The following is a 27,814-nucleotide window of genomic DNA, read 5'->3' as shown; positions in this document are numbered from 1 at the left end:
TTGGCTTTGCTTTTTGCAAAATTCCCTTTTGAAGTACTCAAAGAAACACACAGGGAAATTGGATTCAAACATTTAAGGAAATCTATAACACCAGTGAGTTATTAAATCCTGTTATGCAAAAATCTTCTGTTTCCACAGACACCGCAGTAACCCAGGTTTTCTGGTTTTTGTCATATGGAGAATTGAACCCAGGCCTTTCACACTGGCCTACATGTGTAGCCCTTTTTTTATTTTGAGACAGTGTCTCACTGAGTCACTAACTCACCCAGGATGTGCTTGAACTTGCCATCTTCCTGCCTCAGCTCCCAGGATGCTGGGACTACATAAAGGCCCGCACCACCACCCTTGGCTAGATCTTCAAATTCTTCCCTTCTTCCTAATAATGGGCTGAATTTAAATTTACCTGAGATACTTTTTACCTTGTTTACATTACTTTTTGCCCTAAAGATACATCCTAAATACTATGTATAATTTTGGATTACTTATAAAAAATGTTGTGGCTCCCACTCACTGCGCACTTGATTAAATTTATCAACTGACATCTTTTCTACAAAGGCTTCACTGGGTCTAAAATATACATCAGACATTCTAGACATAATGGTCTCACAAGTGTTGCTATTCTTTCCAACTTTATCTGCACCTATTCTCCTCCTCTGTCTACTTGTAGCTGTTTTGTCTGAGAAGTATCTAATTTAAGACTTTTCTTCAAGACTCAAAGTAGGGAACAAGTAACAAAAGCAATTTATTAGACCTTTAAGGAATTCAATTTAGCAACATTTTCTGCACACAGAAATACAATATATACAAAATAAAACCTTGGCCAGGGATTTAGCTCAAGGGCATAAGTGCCTGCCTGGCAGAGTTGATCCCAGTACCAAAAAAACAAAAACAAAAAAAAACTAACATGGTGAGACTCCCAGAGTGTTAGAGAACAGGCACAGGCTTGGAGCAGGTTAAATGTTTTGTTTTTTTGAGACAGAGGCTCAATGCATAGTCCAAGCTGGCCTTGAACTCATGATGATCCTCCTGTCTCAGCCTCCCAATGCTGGGATTACAAGTGTGTGCCACCATGTCCAGTATTACTTTTCTGAAAGAATTTGCTCCCACTGTTGTATAATGGCTATACATAATCACCAACAGGCAAATGCTAGACCAATGGCTCTGTAACACTGGGAAAGTGTGAAGGGAAATTTATAATAAACTCAAGGACAACAACATACAAGTACACAGGCAGGTAGGTTCCCTAGTGCCTTTTACTTATGTCAGTACTGAATTCTTTCTTTTTTGGTAGTGGTACTGGGAATGAATCCAGACCCTGCCCATACTAGGCAAGTTCTCTACCACTGTGCTACACCCCGCTCCTGAAATAGTAATTTTTCTCTCTCTCTCTTTTTTTTTTTTTTAAGTTTTTTCAGAGATAGTCTCACTTTTTCAGAGATAGTATTTCAGGCTGGGCCTTTAACTTGTGGCCATCCCCTGCCTCAGCCTCCTGAATGTTGGGATTACAGGCATGTGCCACCACAGCCAGCACTGAAATGATATTTTTAACTGAAAAAGAAGCTATAAGACTCGATAAAAAAAAAATTTAAATAAAAGGGGGCTGGGGATTTAGCTCAGTGGCATAAGCGCCTGCCTTGCAAGCACACAGTGTGAGTTCGATCCCCAGTACCGATTAAAAAAAAAAATTAAAAAAAAAAAAGCTAGAAGAATTCTACTCAAATGGGCAGGTTTTTGGGGACCTGGGATATAGTTCAGCAGCATAAGCACCTGCCTGGTAAGCATAAAGTTGTGAGTTCTATTTCTGGTACCAACAAAAAGAAAAAAAAGGCAGATTTAAAAAAAAAAAAAACTATCTTTCCAATCTCTTTAGTTAAAAGCATAAAAATACAGATGCTATGGTAGTCTTTCCTTTCCCAAGGTTGGCTTTCTATGGTTTCAGTTACCTATGTTCAACCACAGCCTGAAAGTCTAAAAGGAAAAATTCCACAGCTAAAAAAGACAGAAGGTATGATGGTGCATGCTTGTTAATTCTAGCACTCAGGAGGCGGAGGTAGGAGGCTCCCTTTGAGTTCCAGGCTAGCCTGAGCTACATAATGAGACCCTGTCTCAAACTCTCCCCCCAAAAAATAATTGTTTAAAAAGAAAGAAAAATAATTTCACAAATAATAATTTTTGGGTTTTTGTTTTTCTGCTGAGGACTGAATGCACCCAAGGCCTTGTGCATGCTAACCATGTATTCTATCAGTAAGCTACACCCTCAATCAACGATTTATAGGTTTTAAATTGCACAGCATACAGCATGATGAAACTTCATGCAGTCCCACTTCATCTTGTCCTGGTCATAAATCATCCCTCTGTCACAAGTATCCCTGCTGTACACACTACCTTTCATCAGTCAGTTAATGCATTTTGGTTGTGTAGACTGTCACGGTATTATAGTGGTGTGTTCAAGGAACTGTTATTTACTTAATAACGACTCAGAGTGCAAGGGCACCGATACCAGCAATTTCTAACACAAAAGAAAAGCCTGGGTGGGGGAGGTAGGAATAGTAGCACATAGCTGTAATCCCAGCACCTGGAAGGGTGAGGCAGGAGGGTTACCTTGAATTTGAAGCCAGTCTGCACCACACCTTGAGACATAAAAAAGAGAAGCCACAATGTACTCAAGTGACAATAACGTACTTAAGTGAAAGTGTTACATCTTCATTTTGAGAAGGCAAGAGTACAGGGGTCAGTACTATTCATGGACTCAGACAGCCAGGAGGGCTGGGAGAGCTGCTAGCCAGGTGGGCTTGAATTAGAGATCCTCTTGGTTCAGCTTGGCAGAGTGTTGAGATTACAGGAGTGTTAACCGCACCTACCTCCTGTTTTGTTAAGAGATCCAGCTATGTCCCCCAAGCTGCGCCTTAACAGGTGGAACCAAGCAGTTTGCCCACAGCCCTCCAAACGAGAACCACAGGTGCCAGCTCACCTGCTCATGCTTCCAGGCATACTCTGTTCACAAATAGGCACAGTCCCTCCTAGCTGCCTGGAACCTCTTGCCAACCACAGATGTGGGATCCTTTTGTCTTACTTGCATACTTAGTGATTTATTTCTATGTGATGTTCTGGTTCTTTTGTTTTTTGTTTTGCAGAGGATCAGGAGGTGCACTAAGGATCGAACTTACAGGTGCTCTTCAACTGAGCTATTCCCCTACCCGTTTTTATTTTGTATTTCGAGGCAGGATTCCATGAGGTGCACAGGCTGGCCTGGAGGCTTTAATCCTCCTGCCTCAGCCTCTGAAGTAGCCGAGGTTATGAGTGTGCACCACCTTGGCCAGCTGCATTTGTTTAAATTGTAACTTGTGAATTCATCTAGCAGAAAGCTGGGACGACAAAGGGTTATGGGAGTGGCTTGGTGGCAGGTTGTTCATTTCATGCAAGAGTAGAAAATCTTTTTTTTTTTTTTTTGTCTTTTTCCTTTTTATCGGTACCAGGGATCAAACTCACGACTGCCTGCTTGAAGGCAGGTGCTTATGCCGCTGAGCTAAATCCCCAGCCCCAAGAGTAGAGAATCTTAATCTGTGACTGTGGAGCCTCTTTCAGTTTCTGAGCCTTCTGCCTGTTTTCAGTGCTTCCGGACCAATTTTAAATTGACTTTCTGGCTAATTATTTTGCCGTCATGTGTGTATGTAATGTAACTTTGGATATTGTATCTACATGTATGTTACTGACCTACGCTTTCATTTTATGTGTGACAGGGTCTTGCTGTGTAGTTGAGACTGGCCTTAAACTTGGGGTCTACCTGCAAAGTTTGGAGTGATTGCTCACATTGACTAGAAATAGGTGTAAGGCAAATTTGCAAGCAGTACCGCTAGGACCTATTGTTACTCGAAGCAACTGAATTTGGGATTAATGTACATTCTTAGAATAAAGTAGTGAAATGTGAATTAATTGGATAACTGTGGCCTATTAATATTAAATTCTTTCCATATATAAATTGCTTTTTGGTTTTCACCTGAGTGACAGAGCATTTGCCTACTGTGTGTGAGACTCTGAGATTGATGCCCAGTGCTGCCAGAAAAAAAAAAAATTGCTTTTTAGGCATCAGCTGAGAAGATAATGAGATTCATTATAACGCCCATTCTCGTTGACTTTTATCTACTTTTGAAGACCTAAAATGTCTCCAATGTGTTGGTTTTGTCGGTTTTGTTCTTTACTATTTTGTTCAATTGTATTATAACTAATGATATAGGCAATTCTATTAGAGATAGCGGGAGGCATTATGATAACCATTGATGATCACCTTGTATTATGTTTTTATATTATCTATTATGTCCACCCTTTTGACTTGACCGATTCTGTCCTGTTATGTCTCATTTGGTTTTACTCTCTTCCAAAAAAGCAATAAGAACCGTGGGAGCAATGAAACCCAAAATGTGTAATAGTCATTGTACAAAAGAGAGGAAAAGAAAGTGCTCTAAACTATATAACTGCACATATATTTAAGTGTATAAGATAGAAAATGATATCACAGAGTTTTATTGGATCATTGAACAGAACTGTTTGCAGTATCATTGTTGGAATGTCCACTCTACAAGCTTTAATTTTGTGACTTGAACAATTATTTTTAAGATGGCAATATGTAATCCATTAACTAGTGATTTCCTACTGTTCATTTTTTTCTTCTGTAAATCTGTATAACTTGTACCCTTTCACTTTTTTTTTCTTTTCTCCTTAAATTAAAAAAAATTGCTTTTACTTTTTATAAAAACTAAGATGAATATAATTTACCTAAAATTGTAGTAAATCTCTATTTTTATCCTTTTTATTTTGATGGTTTAAACAATAATTAATTAGGGGCTGGGGATTTAGCTAAGCAGCATAAGTGCCTGCTTTGCAAGCAGGCAGTCGTGAGTTCAATCCCTGGTACCGATAAAAAGGAAAAAGACCAAAAAAAAATTAATTAACTTTAAGATGGGGCTTTCACTGTGCAGTTCAAACTGGCCTTGAACTCACCATGTGGCCTGGGCTGGCTTCAGACTCATGGCAATCCTCCTGCCTCTGCCTCCTGAGTGCCAGGATTACAAGAATGTGCCACCATACCTGGTTTATTGTTAGATTATTATCACCTCTCAATTGACCTCGCTTCTGAGAGTTTGTTCTCTTCTTAACCAATGAAGCAATCATTTTTAAAAATTTTTACTGACATGTGATCTGTTATACCCATTACTCATTATAAATGTATAATGTTATAAGTTTTGGTAAACAGATAGCTCTTGTAATCATTACCATAAGGGTCTCTGCTAGGCTTGGTGGCACACACCTGTAATCTCAGCACTCAAGCCTGAGGAAGGTAGATCATCATGAGTTCAAGGTCAGCCTGGGCTACATACTGAGTTCAAGGCCAGTCTGAACTGCATAGTGAGACCCTGTCAGAAAAACCATTAAAAAATCATTGCCATAGTCAGAATGTGGACATTCTATCCCTCTGTGCCTTCCTCCCCGCAACCCACCTTTGGCGTTCTGTCCTCACCACTCCCGGCCTCGTGTGAAACCCATCTCCTCCCCCTCACTGCAGCTCCCCTCTTCCTATTCCAGAGTAACATGCAGATGCAGTCACACTGGATGAACTTTTGTGTCTTTCTTTTTCCACTTCATTATATATGGCTCTCGTCTATTTGTTGTACTGTATCTCTCAGGAGGTTTTGGGTTTGGTTTCGTTGAGTAGGCACAAAAGAAAAAGGTTTATAAAGATCTGTGTACAGCCAGGCATGGGGACACACACCTGCAATCCCAGCACTCTGGGAAGCAGAGGCAGGATTGTAAGGAGGAGGCTGGCCTGAGCAATTTAGTGACTTTGTGAGATCTTGTCTCAAACATTATAAAAAGGGGAACGGGGCTGCTGGGTAGCTGTGGTTGAAGGCTCTGGGTTCAGTCCCCAGAATTATGAAGATCTATAAAATGGAGCATGGAAAACTACTGTAAACCTGGGTGAACATTTTATTAGCCAGACATTAGGAGGAAGCTCCAACAGGTTCCCAAACAGGGAGGAGTTGATCAGTCAATTTGACTTTAATGGACTTTTAATAACTGGGTTGGAACTGAGTAAGGAAGAATCATGGACTGAAATCATGCTGGCCCACACGGGTCAGGTCCCTAACAAAGTGCACAGGACCAAGCAGAGCCCATGATACGGCGAAAGGAAATCTGGTTACTTTAAGTACAAGCAGTTGAGACATTGGCTGATGAGTGCCCTCAAAAGCCACTAGTCCTTGCCAATCATGTCAGAATACAGGCAAGGGAGGCTGAGGCAGGAGGACTGCCATGAGTTAGAGGGCTACATAGTGAGACCCTGTCTCAAAAAAGAAAAAAAAAAAAAATCAGGTGAGGGCCTTTGGCACTGGAAAAGGCGCTGCCCTGATTCCCAGGAGGGGTCAAGGTCTTCTACTCCCACGGCTTCCAGAGAAGAATGGCCAAATTTGGTTGCCAACAGGGCCCAAGGCTGTCCTATGGCCTTGGAAGAGTCTCCAGTAACTCCAGGTAACGCTAGGTATCACTAGTAGTAAGTTCCTTTTTTTTGGATACAAGAGTCTCTTACTCTATCCCAGCCTCCTATGGGGCAAATTACAATCTCATTCCTCAGCTGTTGTGCACCCCAAAGGAGTTCACCAGTCAAGATTTCCTTTTCCAAACTGCTTTCTTAGTACTACCAACATGTCCCATACCAGTAACTAGAAGATGTATTCCTTCTGTCCAAGGCAACCTTGTCACTCAATCCTTTGGCAACACTTGTAATGGCCAGGGACCCAGGGACCTGGCCATCTGGGCCCCATCAAGCCTAAGTCCTTTGCCAGGAAATGATTCCCAAACATGGTACAATTGTACTCTGGGGTGGATGACCACTTAGCTCAATAATGCTAACTTATACCCTCAAAAAAGGCAGTACCTTCTCCGACATGAGGTTATGCCTAGGCTAACACCCATTATTGATAAATTTTTGGCTGCTTCATCACCAGTGCCACAACAGGCCCTGTGCAATGTCCTAGTTGTAGTCAAAACCCTGGAGGACATCACCTAGGGTGAGATCTCAGTCTCAATGAGACGGTGATGCCTCCTCACCCGCTGTGGGCAGAACCCATACACTCACCCTGCATGGACCCTGTGAGATACTAACTGGTTCTCCACTCTTCATTTCAAGGAAGTCTTTTTTCTATGCCTTTGGGTGTCCTCACTCCCAGGAGTTGTTTGCTTTTCAATGAGAGGATCCTTAAAATGGACCTCCAATAACAGTCTTGTGGGGCTACCCTGCCTCAGAGGTTAAGAGACAGATCTTCTGTGTTCCCCAAAGCTCAACTTGAAGAGGTCTACTAAAATAGGACCTCCATATTTGTAGCCCCACCAACTCTCAGAACTCTGGAATTCCTAGAGCAAAGGCAGTGGCTTTTGTTATTCATACAGAGCCCTTCCAGCAAGTTCTAGAGGGAATTTAGGTGGCAAATCATACACCTGGGATAGGGCAGGTCACCGAAGTAGCAAGGATTACAGGATTAGGATTTTTACCCCCACCCTTCCCCACCCAGGGACTACTGAGACAGAGAAGGTAGATAGCTTGCCCTAAATATCTCTTTATCTGCTTGGTTACCTGCATCCTTTATGATGTTCTCTGTAATAAACTGGTAAATATAAAGGCTTCTCTGAGTCTGTGAACTAACCTAGCAAACCACCAAACCCAACGAGGGTTTTGTGGGTAGCCTGATTTGCAGTGGGTTGGTTAGAAATATAGGGAAGGCTGGGCACAATGCCATGGATCTCGAGTCCCATCTGCTTGGGAGGCACTGCAGAAAGGATCACTTGAGCCCACAAGTTGAATACCAGGCTGGACAGCAAGAAAAATGAGACCCAGCTACAACAATGCGGGCTTCAACAATGTGGGATGAGGTCATCTTAGCCCACAAATTATCTGTACAATTTCACATACAATGCATGGCACATACTCAAAGCAAGTATTCATGGAGGAGACAAACTCAAATGACTAGAGGCCCATTAAAAATGTGATTGTTATTAGACACAAACTTTAACTATGTTTACAACATTCAATTCAATATATAACTGCCAACATCAAGAACCAGAAACTATTTTTAAAAAAGACATTCTAGAATTTAATGACAAAATTTTGCAATAGTTGACTTTAACCGGGTTTTAGCCCAGCAGAAGAGAAAATCAACACTAGGGACTAAAAGACTAGAAAATACTGAGGTAGATCATAAGATAAGGATAGCATCGAGATAAGGAAACAATCGCTGAAAGGGGTGATCAGTTAAAGAAGGTTAAGCCTGTCTTTACTCTGTAAGTCTGTCCTGTTTCCCTTTAGGCTCACCATACCCAAATTCCCAGTGTGTTGGCCCACCCTATAATCCCAGGATTGCCAGGGCTACACAGTGAGTTCAAGGCCAGCTTGAACTATATAATGAGACCCAGTTTCTAAATAAACAAAATTCTAACAGATTACTAGAGAGTCTATGCCAATTGTTTGAGATAAGGATTTAAGAAGGGGGGCCAGGGATTTAGCTCAGTGGCACAAGCACCTGCCTGCCAAGTACCAGGTCATGAGTTTGATCCCCAGTACGGGGAAAAAAAAAAAAAAAGATTTAAGAAGGTTAACCTCAACAGAGAGGAGGAAATGATGCAAAGGTAATAGAAACAAAACACCCACTAGGAATCTACTGAAGGAATTCAGATGAAAGTTGCTGATAAAACTGTACAGAATGAGGACATTAGTTCAATCCTAAATACAAAAAAAAAATAACCCACAACATGGACAGAGGTGACACAATCAAAGAGGAAGGGCACAGGAGGCTGAGGCAAGAGGATTGCTGTGAGTTCAGAGGCCAGTCTGGGCTATACAGCAAGTTTAAGCACAGCCTGAACTACACAGCAGAGACCCTATCTCAAAAAACCAAAACCAACCCAGGCACAGTGGCCCACACCAGTAATCCCAACACTCAGGAAGCTGAGCAGGAGGATTATCACTGAGTTGAGGCCAGGCTGAGACATAAAGTGAATTAAAGACCAGCTTGAACTATATGATGAAACCCTGCCTCAAAAAAGACCAAAAGTGCAAACAAAACAAAAAAGTGGAAGGGCAAATATTTTCAGTAAAACTATTTAATTATTTAGTTTTTTCTGAGTGGTTTTTTTTTTTTTTTTTTTTTTTTTTGCAGTACTGGGGATTAAACTCACGACCTCGCACTTGCCAGGCAGGCGCACTTATGCCGCTGAGCTAAATCCCCGGCCCCAAGATTTTGGTAGGTTTTTAATCACATGATCCTGCGTAGTTATCATGGCAGAGGTACAACATGACAAAGAATACCCTATCAGATTTCTTACTGATCCAAGCCAGACTCCCTGTTCCTCCCTCCTGTGTGTGCCAAGCATTCCCCAACCTCCAACCTGAGCACACTAACACATAGCAATAATCCATCACTGTCAATTAACCAGACCCCCCTCCCCAAAATGGTTATCTTTATAAGCAACCCCCAATCCTTTGTCCAGCAAGAGAGCTCTGCACTCACAGTGCGTGAATCTCTCCTATGCCTGCGTTAAAGGTCTTTCTGTTCTTTGTATTTCTCCTATTTCGCACCTTTAAAATAATCCCCAAGCTTTTTTTTTTGTTTGTTTTCAAAAAAACCTTGCAGTTTACCCAGAAACACAACATACACACGTTACAAGACCTATTAATCACAAAATATATAAAAACCTGGAAGTTAAAGAGTCTAGCCAGGGGGCTGGAGATTTAGCTCAGCGGCATAAGCACCTGCCTTGCAAGTGTGCAGTCATGAGTTCGATCCCTGGTACCGATAAAAACAAAAAAGACAAAAAAAAAAAAGAGTCTAGCCAGGCATGGTGGCTCATGCCTGTAATCCCAGCACTTGGGAGGCTGAGGCAGGAGGATCTTTGCGAGTTCCAGACCAGCATGGGCTACAAAGTGAGCTCAAGGCCAGCTTGAACTGCACAGCAAAACCCTGTCTCAAAAAGACAAAAAAAAAAAAAAAAAAAAAGAGTCTAAACTAGACATGGTGAGCCAAGCATGCAGGCACACATCCACACTCCCAGCGCTCAGGAGACTGAGGCAAGAGAAATACAAATTTGGGCCCAGCCTGGGCAACTCAGTGACTTAGTGAGACCTTGTCTCAGAAAATAAGAAGTCTGTCAGGTTTGTGGCACATAACTGTAATCCCAGTTCTAGGCAGTCTGAGGTAAAAGGATCTCCATGAGTTCAAAGCCAGCCTTCACTACATAAACCCTGTTTCAGTATAAATAAATAAGATGATATAAAGATATAAAAAACTAAAAATGTAGGAAGATGTAGCTCCTTGCAAAGAACCAGGAGTCAGGGGCTGGGGATTTAGCTCAGCGGCATAAGCACCTGCCTTGCAAGCAGGCGGTTGTGAGTTCGATCCCTGGTGCTGATGGGGAAAAAAAAAAAAAAACAGGAGTCAATTCCAAGTACTAAAGAAAAAGGGGTGAAGGGTCTGTTGTTTTTCACTATCACACATCTCCCAGTGAAGGTGTCAAAGCTTAGAAGAGCTTTAAACTAAGTCGGATGAGAAAATTGGCACTTAATAATGTGTCTGTTTTCTTGGGTTGTGAGGTGACTACAAGAGGCAGAAACAGTAAAACAAAATGCCGGCTAAATTGACCAGACTAGAGGGTAACTGCCTGGGAAAGTGAAAACTGAGATATGTTAACCCAAAAAGTTGCTTAGGCACTTACCCAAGGTTTCCACAGGTCGTTACAGTGGTGAACTTTAGGTCCCTTTTTCACTAGCCAACAGTCACCCTCACCTCCACGCGGCGCACATATTTGGCACTCAACAAATCTTCACTAAATGAAAGTCTTATCTCATAATTGGTACCCAACCCCGGAACGGGGGCCCCATAAATTACCTTGAATGACACTCAAGATTGGACTCGAAGAGCTGAGAGTGTCAACAGGAAGGCTCTAGGGATCTGTGTAGACTGGTGACAATCAAGTCAATGCGACTTGCGCCAACCAGATTTCTCAAAGAAAATGGGGACTCAAAGGACCGAACCCTAACTAGTTGGCTTTGACTTTCACAAGGAGATGCCCAGTGGGCTGAAGAGACATAGCCTCCCACCCGGAGGCGCTGAAAGCTCTGGGGGTATCCCCCTCAAAAAGTTAGTACCTGCGAAGCTGCGGCACAGAGAGAGGCGAGGAGCTCTCATTACGGAGGCCGGGACCCGGGGTCGGCCAGCCGTTCCTCCTGGGCGAGGTTCTGCGCCCCAGGACTGCAGGGACAGCGGGTCAGACAGACACCTCTGGCCTCAGGGGGCTCCTGGCTCGCAGACTCCAGGCGTTTTACTCCTAGGACTGAGCAAGTTGTCGCACTCGCACTCACGTCGGCTTGTTTTCTTCAGGGCTCCTTTTTTATCAAGCGATCACTCCTGCCTTAATCCAGCAGCCAGTCCCTCCCCGGCGCCGCCATCGTTAGTGTTTGTTTTCATTCGCTCCGGTGCAGACAGTGGTGATGTTGGAAGTTATAGGGAAAATCTAGCTGCCTAACTTTAGCTACACTTTTGCTACACCATGTAAGTCCTACTTACTTCTTTAGCTCCGCGAATTATCCACAAAAGTTTATCTCCTCCCATATAAATCTTCTTACGTAATTTTTTCAAGCCCGTCAGGGAAGAGTAAAGGAGGTGACCAAAAGGTCTTGGAGAAAGAGAGTACTTAGGACTTTCTATGGAATGTGCGGCCGTGAAACGTAGACTGCAGGGGCAGCGGCGGTGAGGACGCGGCGGTGGGCGGGGCTGACGCGACGGGGCGGGGCCGCGCTTGCGCGCTCTGGCGGCCTGCGCGCGGCCACGAGTTCCGGAGAAGGGCTGGCCGGCTGGGCTGGCTGGGTGGGTGGGGTGCGGGACGGTAACCTGGCAGCGGCGGAGAGGTGGGTGTACAGTTTTAGCTGATGTGGAGCGGCCGGCGCCGTCACACTTCGGTATCCAGCTCTTCCTTCGCTCTTTTCTTTTAAACTGACCGGTCTTCCTTTCTAGCCCGCAACGTTGAGTTTTTTTTTTTTAGCCGAGCGTGGTGGCTCACGCCTGTAATCCCAGCGTTTGGGAGGTTGAGGTAGGAAGATTGCTACGAGTTCGAGGCCAGTAAGGGCTGCGTAGCGAGACCCTATCAGAGTTTTAAAAAATTTCTTGGGGTACGGAGAAAGCCTGTTATTAATAATACACAAGCCCTCCACGTTGGTTGGTGGGCTACCCGCTTTCTCTTTAGGCTAACTTGTGCACCTCCACACCTGTCCCGCACTTAACAGGTAGAGCCTTCGGGTTCTGGGTAACAAACCTGTGACGAATCCTTGCCCAAGGAACTTAGGTTGTGTCAGCTGCTTTGTGGCCTAATTAGAAGCAAAAACATTTTCCCTTGTGAATAATTGTATCATCCCCTGCATTAATCGTTTGCCATTCTCATTTGAAAAGCCAGGCATTAAATGAGCCACAGAGTTTAAACCCGCACTATTCGTTAAACCAGACCAAATTTAGTGGAGTCAAAATTTAATTCTTTAAAATTGTATGGTCCTAATTTCACTATCACTGATGGCCTATAGTTATAACTGCTGAGAAAAATGTAAGTTACAGGTACAGCACCTTTTGCCTAAACAAAATGGATTTGCTGAAAAGATGCTGCTGTAGCCGTAGAGTCACTTTCATGTCCTTCCTGCGTTTCTAATTATTACGATTTTTTTTTTTTTGATACCGGGGATCGAACGCACGACCTTGTGCTTGTCAGGCAAGCACTTATGCCACTGAGCTAAATTTAAATTCACCAGCTCTCTAATTATTTTTTTCTTTCAACTTTTACAGAGGGAAGATTATAAATGTCAGAGCTGTTTAACTTATGCTTAGCTGATGAATTCTACTGACACATCCTTAAATATCTTCTCTCACCAAGGTCTTCGTTGAGAAGAGTTCAGAAAAAGTAGCAGATAGGAGAGGCAGCATTCACGTTTGCTATGGCCATTCCCATAACAGTGCTTGACTGTGATCTTTTGCTGTATGGCCGGGGACACCGGACATTGGACCGTTTTAAGCTGGATGATGTGACCGATGAAGACTTGATGTCCATGTATGGGTTTCCGCGACAGTTCATTTATTACCTGGTGGAGCTCTTGGGGCCCAGTCTTTCTCGACCTACTCAGCGGTCCAGGGCCATCAGCCCAGAGACACAGATCCTTGCAGCCCTGGGCTTTTATACATCAGGCTCCTTCCAGACCCGAATGGGAGATGCTATTGGAATCAGCCAGGCCTCTATGAGTCGTTGTGTTGCCAATGTCACCGAAGCACTTATGGAAAGAGCCACCCAGTTCATTCACTTTCCAGCTGATGAAGCCTCTGTGCAGGCTCTGAAGGACGAATTCTATGGGTTGGCAGGGATGCCTGGGGTGATAGGGGTGGTTGACTGTATCCACGTGGCAATCAAGGCACCAAATGCTGAAGACCTCTCATATGTGAACCGCAAAGGTCTGCATTCTCTAAACTGCTTGATGGTATGTGACATCAGAGGGGCATTAATGACTGTGGAGACAAACTGGCCTGGCAGCCTACAGGACTGTGCTGTGCTCCAACAGTCCTCCCTAAGTAGTCAATTTGAAGCTGGGATGCACAAGGATAGTTGGCTTCTTGGTAAGTTTGCAGGTGTAAATCTTTAGCTTGTACTCAGGAGGATCACCAGAGTTTGAGGCCAATCTGGACTGCATAGTGAAACCCTGTTTCCAAAGTAAAAACAATTTAAAAATCTTTAATTTGTAGCCATACACAGATTATGTAGTAGAAGTCCAGGATGATGGGGGTGCTTGGAGGTCGAGTGAGACAGGAGAATTGCAAGTTCAAACCCAGCCTGGGTAAAATAGGGACCTGTATGAAAAGAAAATATACACTGGGCGTATTGGCTCACATCTGTAATTCCACTACTCAGGAGACTGAGGCAGGAGGATCACTTTGTTTTGTTTTTTTTTTTTTTTTTTGGCAGTACCAGAGATCCAACTCACGACCTTGCGCTTGCCAGGCAGGCACTTATGCCACTGAGCTAAATCCCTGGCCCAGGAGGACCACTTTGAGTTTAAACCAGTTTGAGCTACAAAATGAGTTCAAGGCCAGCCTGAACTACATAGTGAAACCCTGTCTCAGAAAGACCAATAACAACAACAAAACCTCTGGAGGCTGAGGCAGGAGGATATGACTTCCGGGGCTACAGAACATGCTTAACGCCAACCTGGACTGCATAGTGAGATGCTGTCACCAAAAACGAAACAATTGCATTTTTATACTGGTCTCAGGAAGTAAAGGAGAGTGTGTTTTTCAAGTGTCCCATCTAGATATTTTATCCAGAGATGTGGGAATTCTCAGGTTCCAAGCTGATTTCTTCAATATCCTCAATCTCTTAATTTTAGTATCCTAATTAAAAACCCAGACTAAAATTACTGAACCCTTAAAATTTGTTATTGTGCCCAATGTGGTAGCATACATCAGTGCTTCCAGCACTCACGAGGCTGAGGAAGGAGAATCACTGTCAGTTTGAGGATATCCTGGGCTACATAGAAAGTTCAAGGCCAGCCTGAACTGCATAGTGAGACCTTGTCTCACATACTTAAATACATACATGCATGCCTATATAAAGATATACATATGTATGTACCATCCAGCACATATGCCCTCTAAACAGGAAAATTAGTTTGAGAACTCCTAATTAATACAGTGTTTAGTGCCTGCCCACATGCATGAGACCTTGGGGTCAGTCCCAGAATTCACGTAAACTCTGTTACTTGGCCCCATTTCAATCTTCAGGACTGAGAATCCTCAAGGAAATAATATAGACATTCATTTTTGCCTAAGACCTAAAAATGATTGATGTGATGGGGAAACTTCTAGAGCTTGTGTGGACAAGCTCTAGAGAGGAAGACTGGCAGGATGATGAAGAAAGATGCATTAGTGAGAGAAGAGAGAGATTAGACCGCTGCTGTCAGATTCCTGGACTAGTTCTGGGTTTGTCCAGAGCCAGCCTAGATCCTTGATCCTTCGGTGTTTTCACTTGAGAGCCACTCTTTGCTATCCCTTCAGGGTAGTTAACATAAATTTCTCTCCTCCTGTTTCTGCTTCTGCAAACAAATTCAGCTCAGTTCTTCAGCTCTTGACCCAGTCTTGTAAGCAGCTTAGTGTGAGATCCGCCAGAATATCTTGTGGGTGACTGATTGCATAAGCAGCCATAATCTGCAGCAGTTCTGATCCTAACCCCCCCCCCCATAGAGTCTGTTTTGCCCAGGGAGCTTGAATTCGCAGGAGCACTTGACAAAAGGTCTAGATTAAGTAGCTTGTTTTGTATTATCTCCCCCCATGTAGGGCCCATACCATTTCCTAGACAAAGGTTGTTTTTGAAGCAAGGTCTCACATTTACTTATTGATTTATTTATTATCTTTTTGAGACAGAGTTTCACTAAGTAGCTCAGGTTGGCCTTGAGTTTACTTTGTAGCTCAGACTGGCCTCAAACTTGTGGTGATCCTCCTGCCTCAGCTTCCCAAGTGCTGGAATACAGGTGTGCCCCAATAAACCTGGCCTCTTGGTTTTTTTTTTTTTTTTTTTTTTTTGTTTTGTTTTTTTTTGAGACAGTGTCATGATATGTAGTTCATGCTGGCCTTGAATTCACCATGTGGTTCAGACTGGCCCTGAACACACAGGAGTCCTCCTTCCTCAGCTTCTTGAGTGCTGAGATTACAGATGGCCCCACCATGCTGGCTGCCTAGAGAAACCAACAAATACCATTTAGCATCTTGGTGTTTAGGCATTCATCATAGATGTTTGTTTAATGCTTTTTACCACATTTCACCATTGTTTTAGTGATTCTGACATTAGTATTTACTTCGTAACTCCTTTTACATGTCACAGGATGGCTGAGGCATTATTTTTATCTCATTTATAAAATGAACATCTAACCTGGCAGTTAGTATTAAATAATAATAATTCTCCGTACTCCAGAGGCTGAGGCAGGAGGATCACAGATTTGAAGCTAGATTGCCAAATTAAGGTAACTCAAAAATAAAAGGCTAGAGAGGCAGCCTAGCACTTGCCTAGCATGCATAGACCCTGGGTTCAATTTGCAGTACTACCACCAAAGAAAGAAAAAAGAAAAAGAAGTTGTACTAAAAAAAAGGAAAAAAGTAAGCTAAATATAAAATTTGAAATATTCATGAGACTTCATAGTTATTCAAATTAATACAGACTTGGAAATGTAGGCTTCTAAAAGAAAGAGTTCTATTCTGTATTTTTGGAACAGCCCAAAGCACTTGCTGGAATTGTGGGCACTCTGGACACAGCAGTGGTGCCATTTGCTATTCCAGGGCTTCTCCACAGTCTCCAGTTTTTGAGGCTCTATGTGAGAGACATTGCATCCACCTAACAGCAAGTCAGGGCTGTGAAATGCTGCAGAGACATTGTTCGGTTGTATTAGCACATCACACCCAGCTGCGTTTTCACTCTCTTGGGGTCATTGAATCAGGATGTCATTTGAGGGAAATGTGGTGTGTGTGTTATTTTCATTGACTTCTGATTTCGTTTCTTTCTCTTGGACTAGTTCTAGATCCTCTGTTTTAAAAGTATGGTTCTAATGATTATAGTATCTTCAAAGGGAGATCACTTGAGATTGATTGATTCACTGATTGGTTAATGAAAGAAAGAGAGAATGAATGAATGACAGGATTTTGCTATGTTGCCCAAACTGGTCTCTTAACTTGTGGGTCTAAGACAAATCTCTGTAGTACTTTCAATGATACAAACAGCCTTATGTAGTATATGTGTCATAGGTTTGCCACCATCTGTATAAGAAATCCTCCTGCCTCAGCCTCCCAAGTAAGTAGGCTACTGGCATGCAACACCACACCAGTAGAACACCTGAGTTCTGATGGCAGCCACATATGCAGGAACTTTTATATTATCTTCTCAGCCCCAGAAAGATAAGTTATTATTGTCCCCTGAAATCTCTGGGTAGTGTTTACAGAACTGAAAGTTTAATAGTAAAATTAGAAATTTTCCTTTTAAGTTTTTTTTTTTGATTTCCTGGTAGAATTCTCTTCTTGTTCTGCACGTTGTGGTTTTGAGATTTTGAATTATAACCTGCTATTTCATAGAATTTTTATTGGGGGATTTTTAGTTGCTTTTTGAAATTAAGTCTAAATAGGTAGTCCAGGCTGGGACTGAACTCAGTATTTAGCATAGGTTGGCCTTAAACACATGATTCTTCTGCCTCAGCCCCCTGAGAGCTGATACCAAGTTTGAGGAAAACTTAATCTACTTAGAATTTTTTTTTTTTTTTCTCTTTCCTTTTTATCGGTACCGGGGATTGAACTCACGACTGCCTGCTTGTAAGGCAGGCGCTTATGCCTCTGAGCTAAATCCCCAGCTCCCAGAATTTTTTTTTTCAGTGCCACTCTTGCTTTCTACATTGTTTTAGACTTGGCCTTCAATCTCTTCTTGGCCTTTTGTTAAGATAAAGTGAAAACTTGGCCTTCATTGTATCATATTCCTCTGCTGGTTTTTAACCAAATGTTTTCCCAGCAGAGACTCTCATCTTCTATTTACAATACTACTTTGTAGTTTTGGTGTTTTTGAGACAGGGTCTCACTATGTGGTTCAGGCTGGCTTTGAATTCACTGCAGTCCTCCTGCCTCTGCCTTCCCAGTGCTGGAACTCTAGACATGTACTACTATACCCAGTTATTACTTTATGGTTTTCTGGTGTGCTTTTAGCTCCAGAGGCTGGTGTTACACATCTTTTTTTTTAGTTCTAATTTTTATTTTTGGATACTAGGGATCAAACTTACAACCTCATGCTTGCCAAGCAGAGGCAATGCCTCTGAGCTATATCCCCAGCTGTTCTTACCCATCTTGTTTCATTCTTCTTTGTTTTTTTGAGACAGAGTCTTTCTGTATTGTTTAGGCTGGCCTTGAACTTGAAAGCACTCACTACGTAGCTAAGGCTGGCTGAAAACTCCCAACAATTTTCCTTCCTTAGCCTCCTGAGTATTGGGTTTATAGACATGTGCCACTATGCCCAGCTGTATCTTTCTGAATTTCACTTTTTTCCTTAACAATAGAGGAGATTGAACCCAGGGCCTCAGGCATGCTTGTGCAAACACTCTATACCTACCAAGAGACCCAGCCCCCCCCCCCACTTTTTTAAATGTGTCTAACTAAGTCACCAGGTTGTCTTGAAATTTAAGATCTTCCTGCTTCAGCTTCTAAAATAGCTCCAATCACAAAGAAGCTCTTCCATGTCCAGCTGAATTTCATTTCCTGTTCATAGTCTCCTTATACTCACCTCTCACTTTGGGGCCTTCACACAGGTGACAGTTCATTTTTTCTCCGAACCTGGCTCATGACCCCGCTTCCTCTCCCAAAAACTCCTGCAGAAGATCGTTATAACCTGGCTCACTCTGCGACACACAGCGTGATGCAGAAGACTCTGCGGACACTCTGTTCTCGCTTCCGCTGTCTGGATGGGTCCAAGGGGGCACTGCAGTACTCGCCAGAGAAGTCCAGCCACATCATCATGGCCTGCTGTGTCCTACACAACATCTCCCTGGAGCATGGCATGGACATCTGGTCTTCCTGGCCAATAGCAGGGCCCATGCAGCAGCCCCTGGAGGAGGAGTATGAGCCCATGGAGTCCCTGGACCTAGAAGCTGACCGCAGCCGTCAAGAGCTGTTGCTGGCTCATTTCAGCTGATGGGAAGACTTTCCAGAGAGGACTGTGACAGCTTTTCCATGTACTCCCGCCTTCACAGCTTGGTCAGCTAGCGTGATCCAGTGTACAGAAGCTTGTTATGAATCAACATTGCCATCTTGTGTCTTAGAAGGGTTGGGGCTGGCCAGAATGTCATGATTCCAGCCAGGTGGTGGCACATACCTGTAATCCCAGAATTTGGAAGACTGAGGCAGGAGGATCACTGTGTATTTGAGACCGCTCGGAACTACAGAGTGAGGCCCTATCCCCAAAAAAAACAATCAGAGAATTTGTTGATTCTTTGCAAATGCCTTAACTAAACCAAAGCCCAGATGGTGCTCTCTGCTACCCAGTGAACTCCAGCTTGGCCTTCATTCCCTTGAAAGGTCACTGATAGTGAGTACAGTTGGGCCTAAAAGTCATGGGAAAGGGGAAAACAACACCTAGCCAAAACACTTTTTCAGTTTTGATGATCTGGAAGTTACAAATGAAAGCAGTGTTTATACTGAATGACTTGGGTGGCATTTTGATTTTTCTGCTTTGCTGACTATGTATACAAACATGAAGCATGAACAGTCTTCCTATGTAAGTAAATGTCTACTGCTCCAATTTTTCAGCTTTGTGTGCTTTTTGGGTTGCTTTTGGGTTTTGTTTGTATTTTTGCAATACTGAGGATTGAACCTAGGATCTTCTCACTGAGCAACATTCCCATCTCTTTTTAAACTTTTGAGATAAATTCATGCTAAGTTGCTAAATTGTGCGGATTAGGCTTGAACTTGGCGCTCTTCTGCCTCAACCTCTCAGTGTTGGGATTACAGAACAGATGTGTAGATCATACTTGTTATGGTCATGATGATAGAAGGTGTTTGGTGATTTTTTAAAAAATTTCTTGTAGAGAGCCTGGGATTTAGCTCAGTGGCATTAGCACCTGCCTGGCAAGTGCAAGGTCATGAGTTCAATCCCTGGTACCAAAAAAAAAAAAAAAAAAAAAAAAAAACACCCAATTCCTTATACAGAAACACAATTGCAGAAATAAATACTCTTAAGTATTAAGAAAGATGGTACCTGCCTGTAATCCCTGTAATCCCTGCTGAGTGAGGAGGGTCAGCACCAGTTCAATCTGGGATATACAGTGAGACCTTCAATAAAGTACAATTAAAAGAAAACTGGCCATGGTTGTGTTCACCTGGAGTCTCAACTACTCAAGACTGATGGAGGGAAGGAAGGGGAAAGCATCATAAACAGAATAAAGATGTGTTATGTACAAGTACTGACTCTCCATGATGAATGTAATCATGTACTGCAAACGTACTAATACAAAAAAGATTGATGTATGAAGGTCACAAGTTTAAGGCCAGCTTGAGCAATTCAGGGAGATAATAGCTCAAAATATGATAAAGAGCTGAATATGCTATTCAGTGGTAGAGTGTATACCTAGCATGTGTGAGTCCCTGGCTTCAATCTCTACTAATGGGAAAAGCATTAAGGGGAAAGGGTGATGCAAAGTATGATGGTCTATACCTGTGATCCCAGCATTGGGACACTGTGAGTTAAAGTTCATCGTCCTGGAATTCATAGCAAGTTTCATTTCAAAAAACTCGAAAGAAAAAAGGGAGAACGGAGAAAGAAGAATAAAAGGAAAATATAATTGCTCTGTTTGACGTACATTCTGGAATTTCTGGGAAGGTGGTGGTATGAACAGAAGAGAAAGAGCATTTCTATGATGTGAAGTTCAGATGCTGCAATATGACAACATGAGGAAGAGAAAAAAGAGACAACATGAGGGAAGTGGGTCCCTAAGATCCAGCAAGGATCTGAAGCAAAAGTTAAAGCCCACGGGAGAGCCAAAAGGGGATTCAACTAAGGAGAAGGGGGCACCAAGTAGTCTACATGGAAAGGGCAATGGGCCGGGAGCCATCTTTCAGAGGGGCCAACTGAATTCAGAGGAGCTGTGGGCTTCTCCATCTAATCTCAGGGAGAGGTGGAACCAAGTGGAAGTCAAAAGGAAGTCAAGGAGCCAAGTTCAAGCCAGCAGGAAGCAGACCAAACATTACTGGCTGCACAAATCTGTTCCAGCCTCACAGCCAGAAACCACCCTGAATTTCAGTGCCACTAAAGGTGTAGGCTTGACACAGTTATCCACCACCCCACTGTAAAGCTGTGGATGGCTTGCTGGGATTAATCAACATAGATCTGGACTCTTGTCTGTTCATTTTGTTTATCATGAACAGCAGAGACATGCCTTGAAGTGGGTATTTTTTTGTATTTTCTTTTTTCTGGTTTTGTTTTTTTCTTGATCTTTTTATATGAGTGTGAACATTGTTTCTAGTTTTGTTGTTCCTTTGTGTTCTTGCTTTTATTTTTTCCTTCTTTTTTTTCCCACCTGTCTTCTTTACCAGGTTCCCAAAGTTTGCATAATTTTCCTTTATCCATCAGCTTTGCTTTTAATCTCTTTCTCTTCTATTTCTCTATTTTCCCCTGCTAACTGCCTTTAAATTTTCTCCCTTAAAGGTAAAATCTCCATACTGAAGGAGTATTTATTTTGTACCATTTTCTGGCTTGAGATTTTGTTTATAGCCACAAATATAGTTCATATAGTTAAAAGTGGCAAATTAATAATTATCACAGTTTGTCATTTTCTAGGCTGCATTTGATGCTGCAGTTATTGCTGATTGTATTGCTTTTATTGTTGATTGTACTACCTTAACCAAGATGACGCAGTTGTTCTAATCAGTAGTTCTTCCTGGTGTGCCAAGACCAAGATTGCCTGTGAGTCCCAAATGATACTATAGGCTGGTGCCAAAGAACCAGGAGCTAGGCCAAATATGTAACGACTTTTCATCCCCAATGAATTGAAGAGGTGGGATCTTGCAACACACCTAAAACCCAAGGGCCAGCTATATCTGGAAAACATCTGTAAGAAGTAGTCATTTCCCAGGTAAGGGTTCTAAATACTAGCAATAAAGCTACTTGCATAAGCAATTTAAAAGCATCAACTCAAATAAAACTAAAGGAAAAAAGACACTTATGCAAGATGCAACTGCAGACTTCCAGCTTGCCAAAGGCAGACCTGGGGGGCAATGTGGTGGAACAATTTGAAAGCCCGCTACTTAGATTCTCTGACATGGTAACAGCAGAAGTAACAAAGCAGATGAATAAGGCTTTAGAAAAAATCAAATCAGAAATAATTTCTCAGATAACTACAAAGAGAGTGACCATAATGAAAGACATGGTTATTGAGTCTAGATCAAATATAGATAAAAATAAAATACAAAGGATAATAATGTCTCCAAGAAATTGAGAAGCTTAGAAAATGACAGAATCAATGAATGTCCAACATAGGAAACAAATACAATCCATGAGACATTCAAATAGATATATAGGAGATTAAAAATTCCATTGCAAGTATATGCAGAAGAATGAACCAAAATGAGGATGGAATATCCTCATTTTGACAGGATTGCAGTCAGCCACCATGAAAGATTTCTTAAAAATAGTAAAGGACACAAACTGCACTGTGGCACATCCCTGTAGTTCCAGCACTCAAGAGGCTGAGAGGAAAGAATCCTCACAAGTTCAAAGCCAGCCTGAACTACATAGCAAGACTCTGTCTGAAACCCCACACCCAAAAAATAAATATATATGAGACAAGGGACTATGAAAAATTCAACAAGTTCTAGGTTCTAGATGATGCAAAGAAGATTAACATAGATTGATTGGAGTCAATGAAAAAGCAGAAAACTGTAAGTGACATAAAGAAAAGAAAGAAAGAAGAAGAAAAAAAAACCTGTCCACAGAAATAATGGCAGAAAACTTCCCAAGCAGGGGAAAAGAATTTGATTTACAAATAAGGAGGCATATAGAACTCCAATTAGCCATTCTTATGACTTGTGTCTAGATGTCCCTTAAAAGCCTCATACAGTGATAGGCGGAGCTTTTTCAGAGGTGGCTTAATCTAGAATGTGTGATTGATTCATGGTGCAATGCTAGGACCAAGGGCACAGGGATTAAGGGTGCTAGGATTAAAGGTGGGTATTACTCAATCAATCCACTAATTGGCTTGGCACTGCCCTAATCTCAGTAGCCTAAGATAAAAGGACATGGAGACACTGTTAAGGCCCACCCCTTGTTAACTTCTAGTCGTTAACTGTTTCTCCTCTGCAATGCCAGTCTGCACTGTGATGGTTTGTGTCTGGATGTTCCCCCCAAAGCCTCATGCAAAGTCTAGATTGTGATTGGCAATGTGAGTGGTGCACCTGCCCAGGGGCAGCTAGCTGGCATAAATTTAAGGGAGAGAAGAAAACATGCTTTTCCTTTTTTTCCCTTTTGCTCTGGTCACTTCTGGTATCTGCTGCAGCTGCTATGTTGCCCCTTAGCCGTGCCATCCTGACTTGGAGCCAGCAAGTTATGGACTAAAACCTCCATGCACTGTGAGCTAAATAAACTTTTCCTTCTGTCATTTTGGGTGTCAGGTATTTTGTCTCACCAGTGAGAGAAAAGTAACCAAGATAGCTGGGTCACCCTGCCTTAGAGCCAGCTAATGAGGACTGAAACCTCTAAAAACGGAGCTAAATAGGGGCTGGGGATTTAGCTTAGTGGCATAAACGCCTTCCTTGCAAGTGTGCGGTCATGAGTTCAATCCCTGGTACCAATAAAAACGAAAAAGACCAAGAAAAGAAAACTGAGCTAAATAAACCTTTTCCCCTTTAACTTTCGGTGTTGAGGATTTCACCTCAGCAGTGAGAGAAAAGTAAAGCAGCTGTGATAAAAAAAAATCTATTTTTTTTAGATATATAAAGGTATATAATAGTCAAGATTCCAGAAATTCAACACAAGAACAGAATATTGAAAGCTATTAGAGAAAACAAACATTACCTATAAAGCAAAGCCCATCAGAATCATAGTGGACTTCTCAACACAAACTCTCAGAGCTTACAGTGAAATATTTCAAGCCCTAAAAGAAAACAGCCTCTCACCCAGATTGATGTACCCTGAAAAAGTATCATTCAAACTAGATGGAGAAGGGACAGGGATTTAGCTCAGCAGTGTAAGTTTTTGCCTGGCAAATGCAAGGTTGTGAGTTCCATTTCTGGTACCAAAAAAATTAATGGAGAAATAAAAGAACACCTGAAGAAACTCATGATCACCAAACCAGTTATTCAGAATGCTCTGAACAACACTGTGGCAACAGATAATAAGGACTACAAATCCGTGAACTCTAACAGAATGAATCTACCAGGCAAGGCAAACAAAGTAGAGAGATAAAAGGTTGGGAAGGAGTCAACAATAGGAAAATAATGTGACAAGAATAAGTGAATACAGGGGCTGGGGATTTAGCTCAGCGGCATAAGCTCCTGCCTTACAAGTGCGCAGTCATGAGTTTGATCCCTTGGTACCGATAAAAAAAAAGAATAAATGAATACATATCAGCTATAACCATCAATGATAATGGTCTCAAGTTTTCAATCAAAAGAAACAGATTGGCAGAATGGATCAAGAAGCAAGATCAAATAATATTCTGGAAGCTGGGCATTGTGGTGCACACCTGTAATCCCAGCACTCAGGAGGCTGAGCAGGAGCATCACTGTGAGTTCAAGGCCAGCCATGACAACATAGAGAATTCAAGGCCAGGCTGAACTACATAGTGAGACCCTGTCTCAAAAACAAAACCAATAATATGCTGGATACAAGAAATACATTTAATTCAAAAAGAAATTCATTGACTGAAAGTCCATGGATGAGAAACAATTCTCCGTGCTATGGGAACCTGGAAAAAAGGCAGGGGTAGCTATTTCCAGACAAAATGAATCTCAAGTTAAGACTGATTAAAAGAGATAAAGAAGGTCACTACATCTTTGTAAAGGGAACAATCCAAAAAGAAGAGATAATCTGTGATGATTTTTTTTTCAGATTATACCATGACCAAGTAGAATTCATCCCAGGGATGCAAGGATGGTTCAACATATGTAAGTCAATGTAATAGGCCATATACACCATAATACATAATATGACAAGCATAATACATAATATACCATAAATATAATATACCATATTAATAGAACGTAGCACAAAAACATATGATCATCTGAATAATTGCAGAAAACATGTTTGACAAAGTCCAATACATACTCATGATAAAGACTATAGAAAATTGAAATAGATGGTCTTTTTCTTAATCTATTAAAAAGCTATCTATGACAAACCAACAGCTAACATCATACTAAATGGACTCTAAAATCAGGAACAACACAAGCATGTCCATTGTCACCACTCTTATTCAATACAGTTCTGGAAACATTAGTCAGCAATTAGACAACAGAATAAATAAAACAAATAAGGATAGTAGTTATCGTTATTAGTGGATGATATACTCTAATGATAGATGACCCCAAAAAGTCCACCAAAAGACTTCTATGTTTAATAACCAAATCCAGTAGCATAGCTGTTACAAAGTCAACACTCAAAAAATCAACAGTATTTCAGTACACAAATAACAAACTCACTAAAGAGAAAAATTAGGGAAACAACACCTTTCAAAGCCTTTACATTGAAAACTACAGTATTCTGAAAAAAGAGATTGAAGGGTTATCAGAAAATGAGATGATATTCTTTTGTGTAGAAAAGACCAATACAGTGAAAATGGCCATACTTCCAAAATTGTTATACAGATTTAATGCAACCCTGATCTATATACCAACAGCATATTTCACAGAATTAAAGAAAACAATCCTAAAATTCATTTGGTACCAGAAAAGCAATCCTGAACAATGGAGGGAAAGCAGAATGCGGGGCTGTGTGGAAAAAGGAAGCCTTGTGCACGGTTGGTGGGAATGTAGACTGGTGCAGCCTCTGTGGAAATCAGTGTAGAGATTCTCAGGAAACTAAAACTAGGGGTTCCACTCAAGCCAGCTATTTTCCGTCTTGGAATCTTCCTGAAAGAATTAAAAGCACCATAGCAAAGCAATATATGCACTCCTGTCAATGGCAGCAGTTTGTAAAAGCGAAATCTTGGAAATATTCCTACTGCCCATCAACTGATGACTGGATAAAGTTTTTTTTTTTTTTTTTTTTTTTTTTTTGGTGCTGGGGATCAAACTCATGACTTCACACTTGCCAGGCAGACACTTATGCCACTGAGCTAAATCTTCAAACCCTAAAGATGTGTTTTTCTATACAGTGAAGTACTACTCTTGCCAAGTACAGTGAAGGATAAGCTTGAGACATTTCTAGCTAAATGGATGCATCTTGAGACCATACTCTTCTTCTTCTTTTTTTTTTTTTTGGTACCAGGGATTGAACTCATGACCTTGTGCTCACCAGGCAGCTGAGCTAAATCCCTGGTCCCCTATACTCTTAAGTGAAATAAATCAGACACACATACTTTTTTTTTTCTTTTTTCTTTTTTTATTGGTACCAGGCAGACACACATACTTAAATACTACACTGTTTCTCTGGTGTGAGAAACTGAAAATACAAAAACCAACCAAAATGGGTAACAGAAGCTGGGCATGGTGGCACAGGCCTGTAATCCTAGCATTCAGGTGGGAGGATTGCAAGTACAAGGCCAGCCTGAGCTACATAGTGGGTTTAAAGCTAACCTGAACTACATAGCGAGATACTGTCTCAAAACAAAACAAAATGTATAATAGGGACTGGGAAATGGGAAGAAAGTGTTCAAATGAGAACAGGAAAGGGTGAGAGAGGACAAGAAAAGGAGACAAGAAAAAAAAGAATAGAAGAAATAATGGAAACAAAGCTTTTGTAAATAAAAAGAGGAAGAGGAGTTGAAGGGAGGGGAAGGAAATGGAAAAAAAAAAAAAAGAGCCAAGACAGATCATGCATAGGTACAAATTCACAATGGTGAGTATTATCATATGTATTTAAAGCATACCAATAAAATTGTTACAGTGCAAAAATAAATAAAATTAAAAAGTTTTTAAAAAAAGCATTCTGAACTTAGACCTGAGATATCTTGTATGCAGGGTGATGGACAGAGCTTCCTAAGAAATAAACAGTCTCCCAGTGAATCTCATTCTTAAATTACACCCATAGAAAAAGAACCCATTTGGAATAATGAAAGTGCAAATTAGCTTAGCTCCTCAGCAGTTTCTTGCAAGAGCAGAGGGGAAATCTTTCTGTGGATTGTCTGCTTCCAGTTTCTTGAAGCTGCTCATGGGTGGCACCTTGATATTGCCCCTGGGTCCCCTTCCTACCTCCTACATACCTTCCACATGGTTAATCTGGTCATTGTCCAAGTAAAGAACTCAATAGTTGATGACAGAAGAAATTTGGATATAATTTGTGGGTGACTCAGCTTCAAGATGAAAAACAATTATGGATTATTATCTACTGTTTATTTCTACTTCAAATGCTGTTTCCTATCATCACCCTCCTCTAGGAAGAGTGAGTCCATTTGGCAGGAGGTTTCTGCATACCATATGTACAGGGGTGTAGCGGAAGTGGAAGGGGATCAGCTGGAGTTGATTGGACTCTGCTTTTTTGTGTGAGACAGCATCTCACTATGTAGTCCAGGTGGGCCTCAACTCATTATGTAGCCAGGCTAGCCTGGCACACTTGTGATTAGACTCCTGCCTCAGCCTTCCCAGTGCTTGGGTTATAGGTGTGCACTGCCACACTTGTGGTTTTTTTTTCTGTCTTTTTCCTTTTTATCGGTACCGGGGGATGGAACTCACGACCACCTGCTTGCAAGGCAGGTGCTTATGCCGCTGAGCTAAATCCCCAGCCCCCTGCACTGCCACACTTGGCAAAAAGTTTTTTTCCTTCAGTTTTGAAGATGGAATCCCTGGCTTGTATGTGCTAGACAAGCCTTCTTCCACTGGGTGCTTTGTAGATTTAATTTGAGATCTGAGGTTGCTTGTTTCCTCATAAAGCAGTATTTTAACCACATCTTTTTTTTTTTTTTTTCTGTTTTGTACTGAGGCTTGAACTCAAAGCCTTCATAGGATGCTACATCTCCAGGCTTTTTTATTGTTTATTTTAAGACAATGTCTCACTAAGTCACCAAGTTGCCCAGACT

The 27,814-nt window shown here is 41.8% G+C and overlaps 2 protein-coding genes across 10 annotated transcripts in view; one reads left to right on the top strand and one right to left on the bottom strand.

Moving 5' to 3' along the window:
• Positions 1-11,630, bottom strand: part of Atg13 (autophagy related 13) — a 36,511-nt gene extending 24,881 nt beyond the window's left edge. For 4 of the 6 annotated variants that reach the window (XM_003465195.5, XM_005001581.4, XM_023563028.2 and 1 more), the window contains exon 1: positions 11,189-11,545. The gene's annotated coding sequence lies outside the window, so the exon portion shown is untranslated. Of the gene's footprint in view, positions 1-11,188; positions 11,546-11,606 lie in introns of those variants that run through there. The other 2 variants (XM_063227857.1, XM_063227856.1) reach the window with 2 other exon arrangements.
• Positions 11,631-11,858: 228 nt separating this feature from the next.
• On the top strand, positions 11,859-19,386 carry Harbi1 (harbinger transposase derived 1). 4 transcript variants are annotated; one of them, XM_013147460.3, is made up of 3 exons: positions 11,859-11,947; positions 12,958-13,688; positions 18,398-19,386. In XM_013147460.3, the coding sequence occupies exons 2-3, from the start codon at positions 13,019-13,021 to the stop codon at positions 18,778-18,780; spliced, it is 1,053 nt and encodes a 350-aa protein (XP_013002914.1). In that variant the 5' UTR covers positions 11,859-11,947; positions 12,958-13,018; the 3' UTR covers positions 18,781-19,386. The 4 variants fall into 4 exon arrangements, with proteins under 4 accessions (XP_013002914.1, XP_003465237.1, XP_013002915.1 ...); XM_003465189.5 differs by having other exon boundaries at positions 11,866-11,947; positions 12,870-13,688; XM_013147461.2 differs by having other exon boundaries at positions 11,867-11,998.
• Positions 19,387-27,814: the final 8,428 nt, after the last annotated feature.

Source organism: Cavia porcellus, unplaced genomic scaffold, assembly GCF_034190915.1.
Source record: "Cavia porcellus strain 051 isolate PalLab524CR breed Dunkin Hartley unplaced genomic scaffold, mCavPor4.1 scaffold_17, whole genome shotgun sequence".
NCBI classification, from domain to species: Eukaryota; Metazoa; Chordata; class Mammalia; order Rodentia; family Caviidae; genus Cavia; species Cavia porcellus.
The sequence above is the reverse complement of the archived record's forward strand: the minus strand, read 5'-3'. Positions and strand labels throughout refer to the sequence as shown.

What these genes read in the sequence shown, in the direction of transcription:
- Harbi1 (XM_013147460.3), top strand. Translation starts at nt 13,019, where the DNA reads ATGGCCATTCCCATAACAGTGCTTGACTGTGATCTTTTGCTGTATGGC. An exon ending in CAAGGATAGTTGGCTTCTTG is followed by an intron (nt 13,689 to 18,397) that starts GTAAGTTTGCAG and finishes GCCTTCACACAG; the next exon opens with GTGACAGTTCATTTTTTCTC.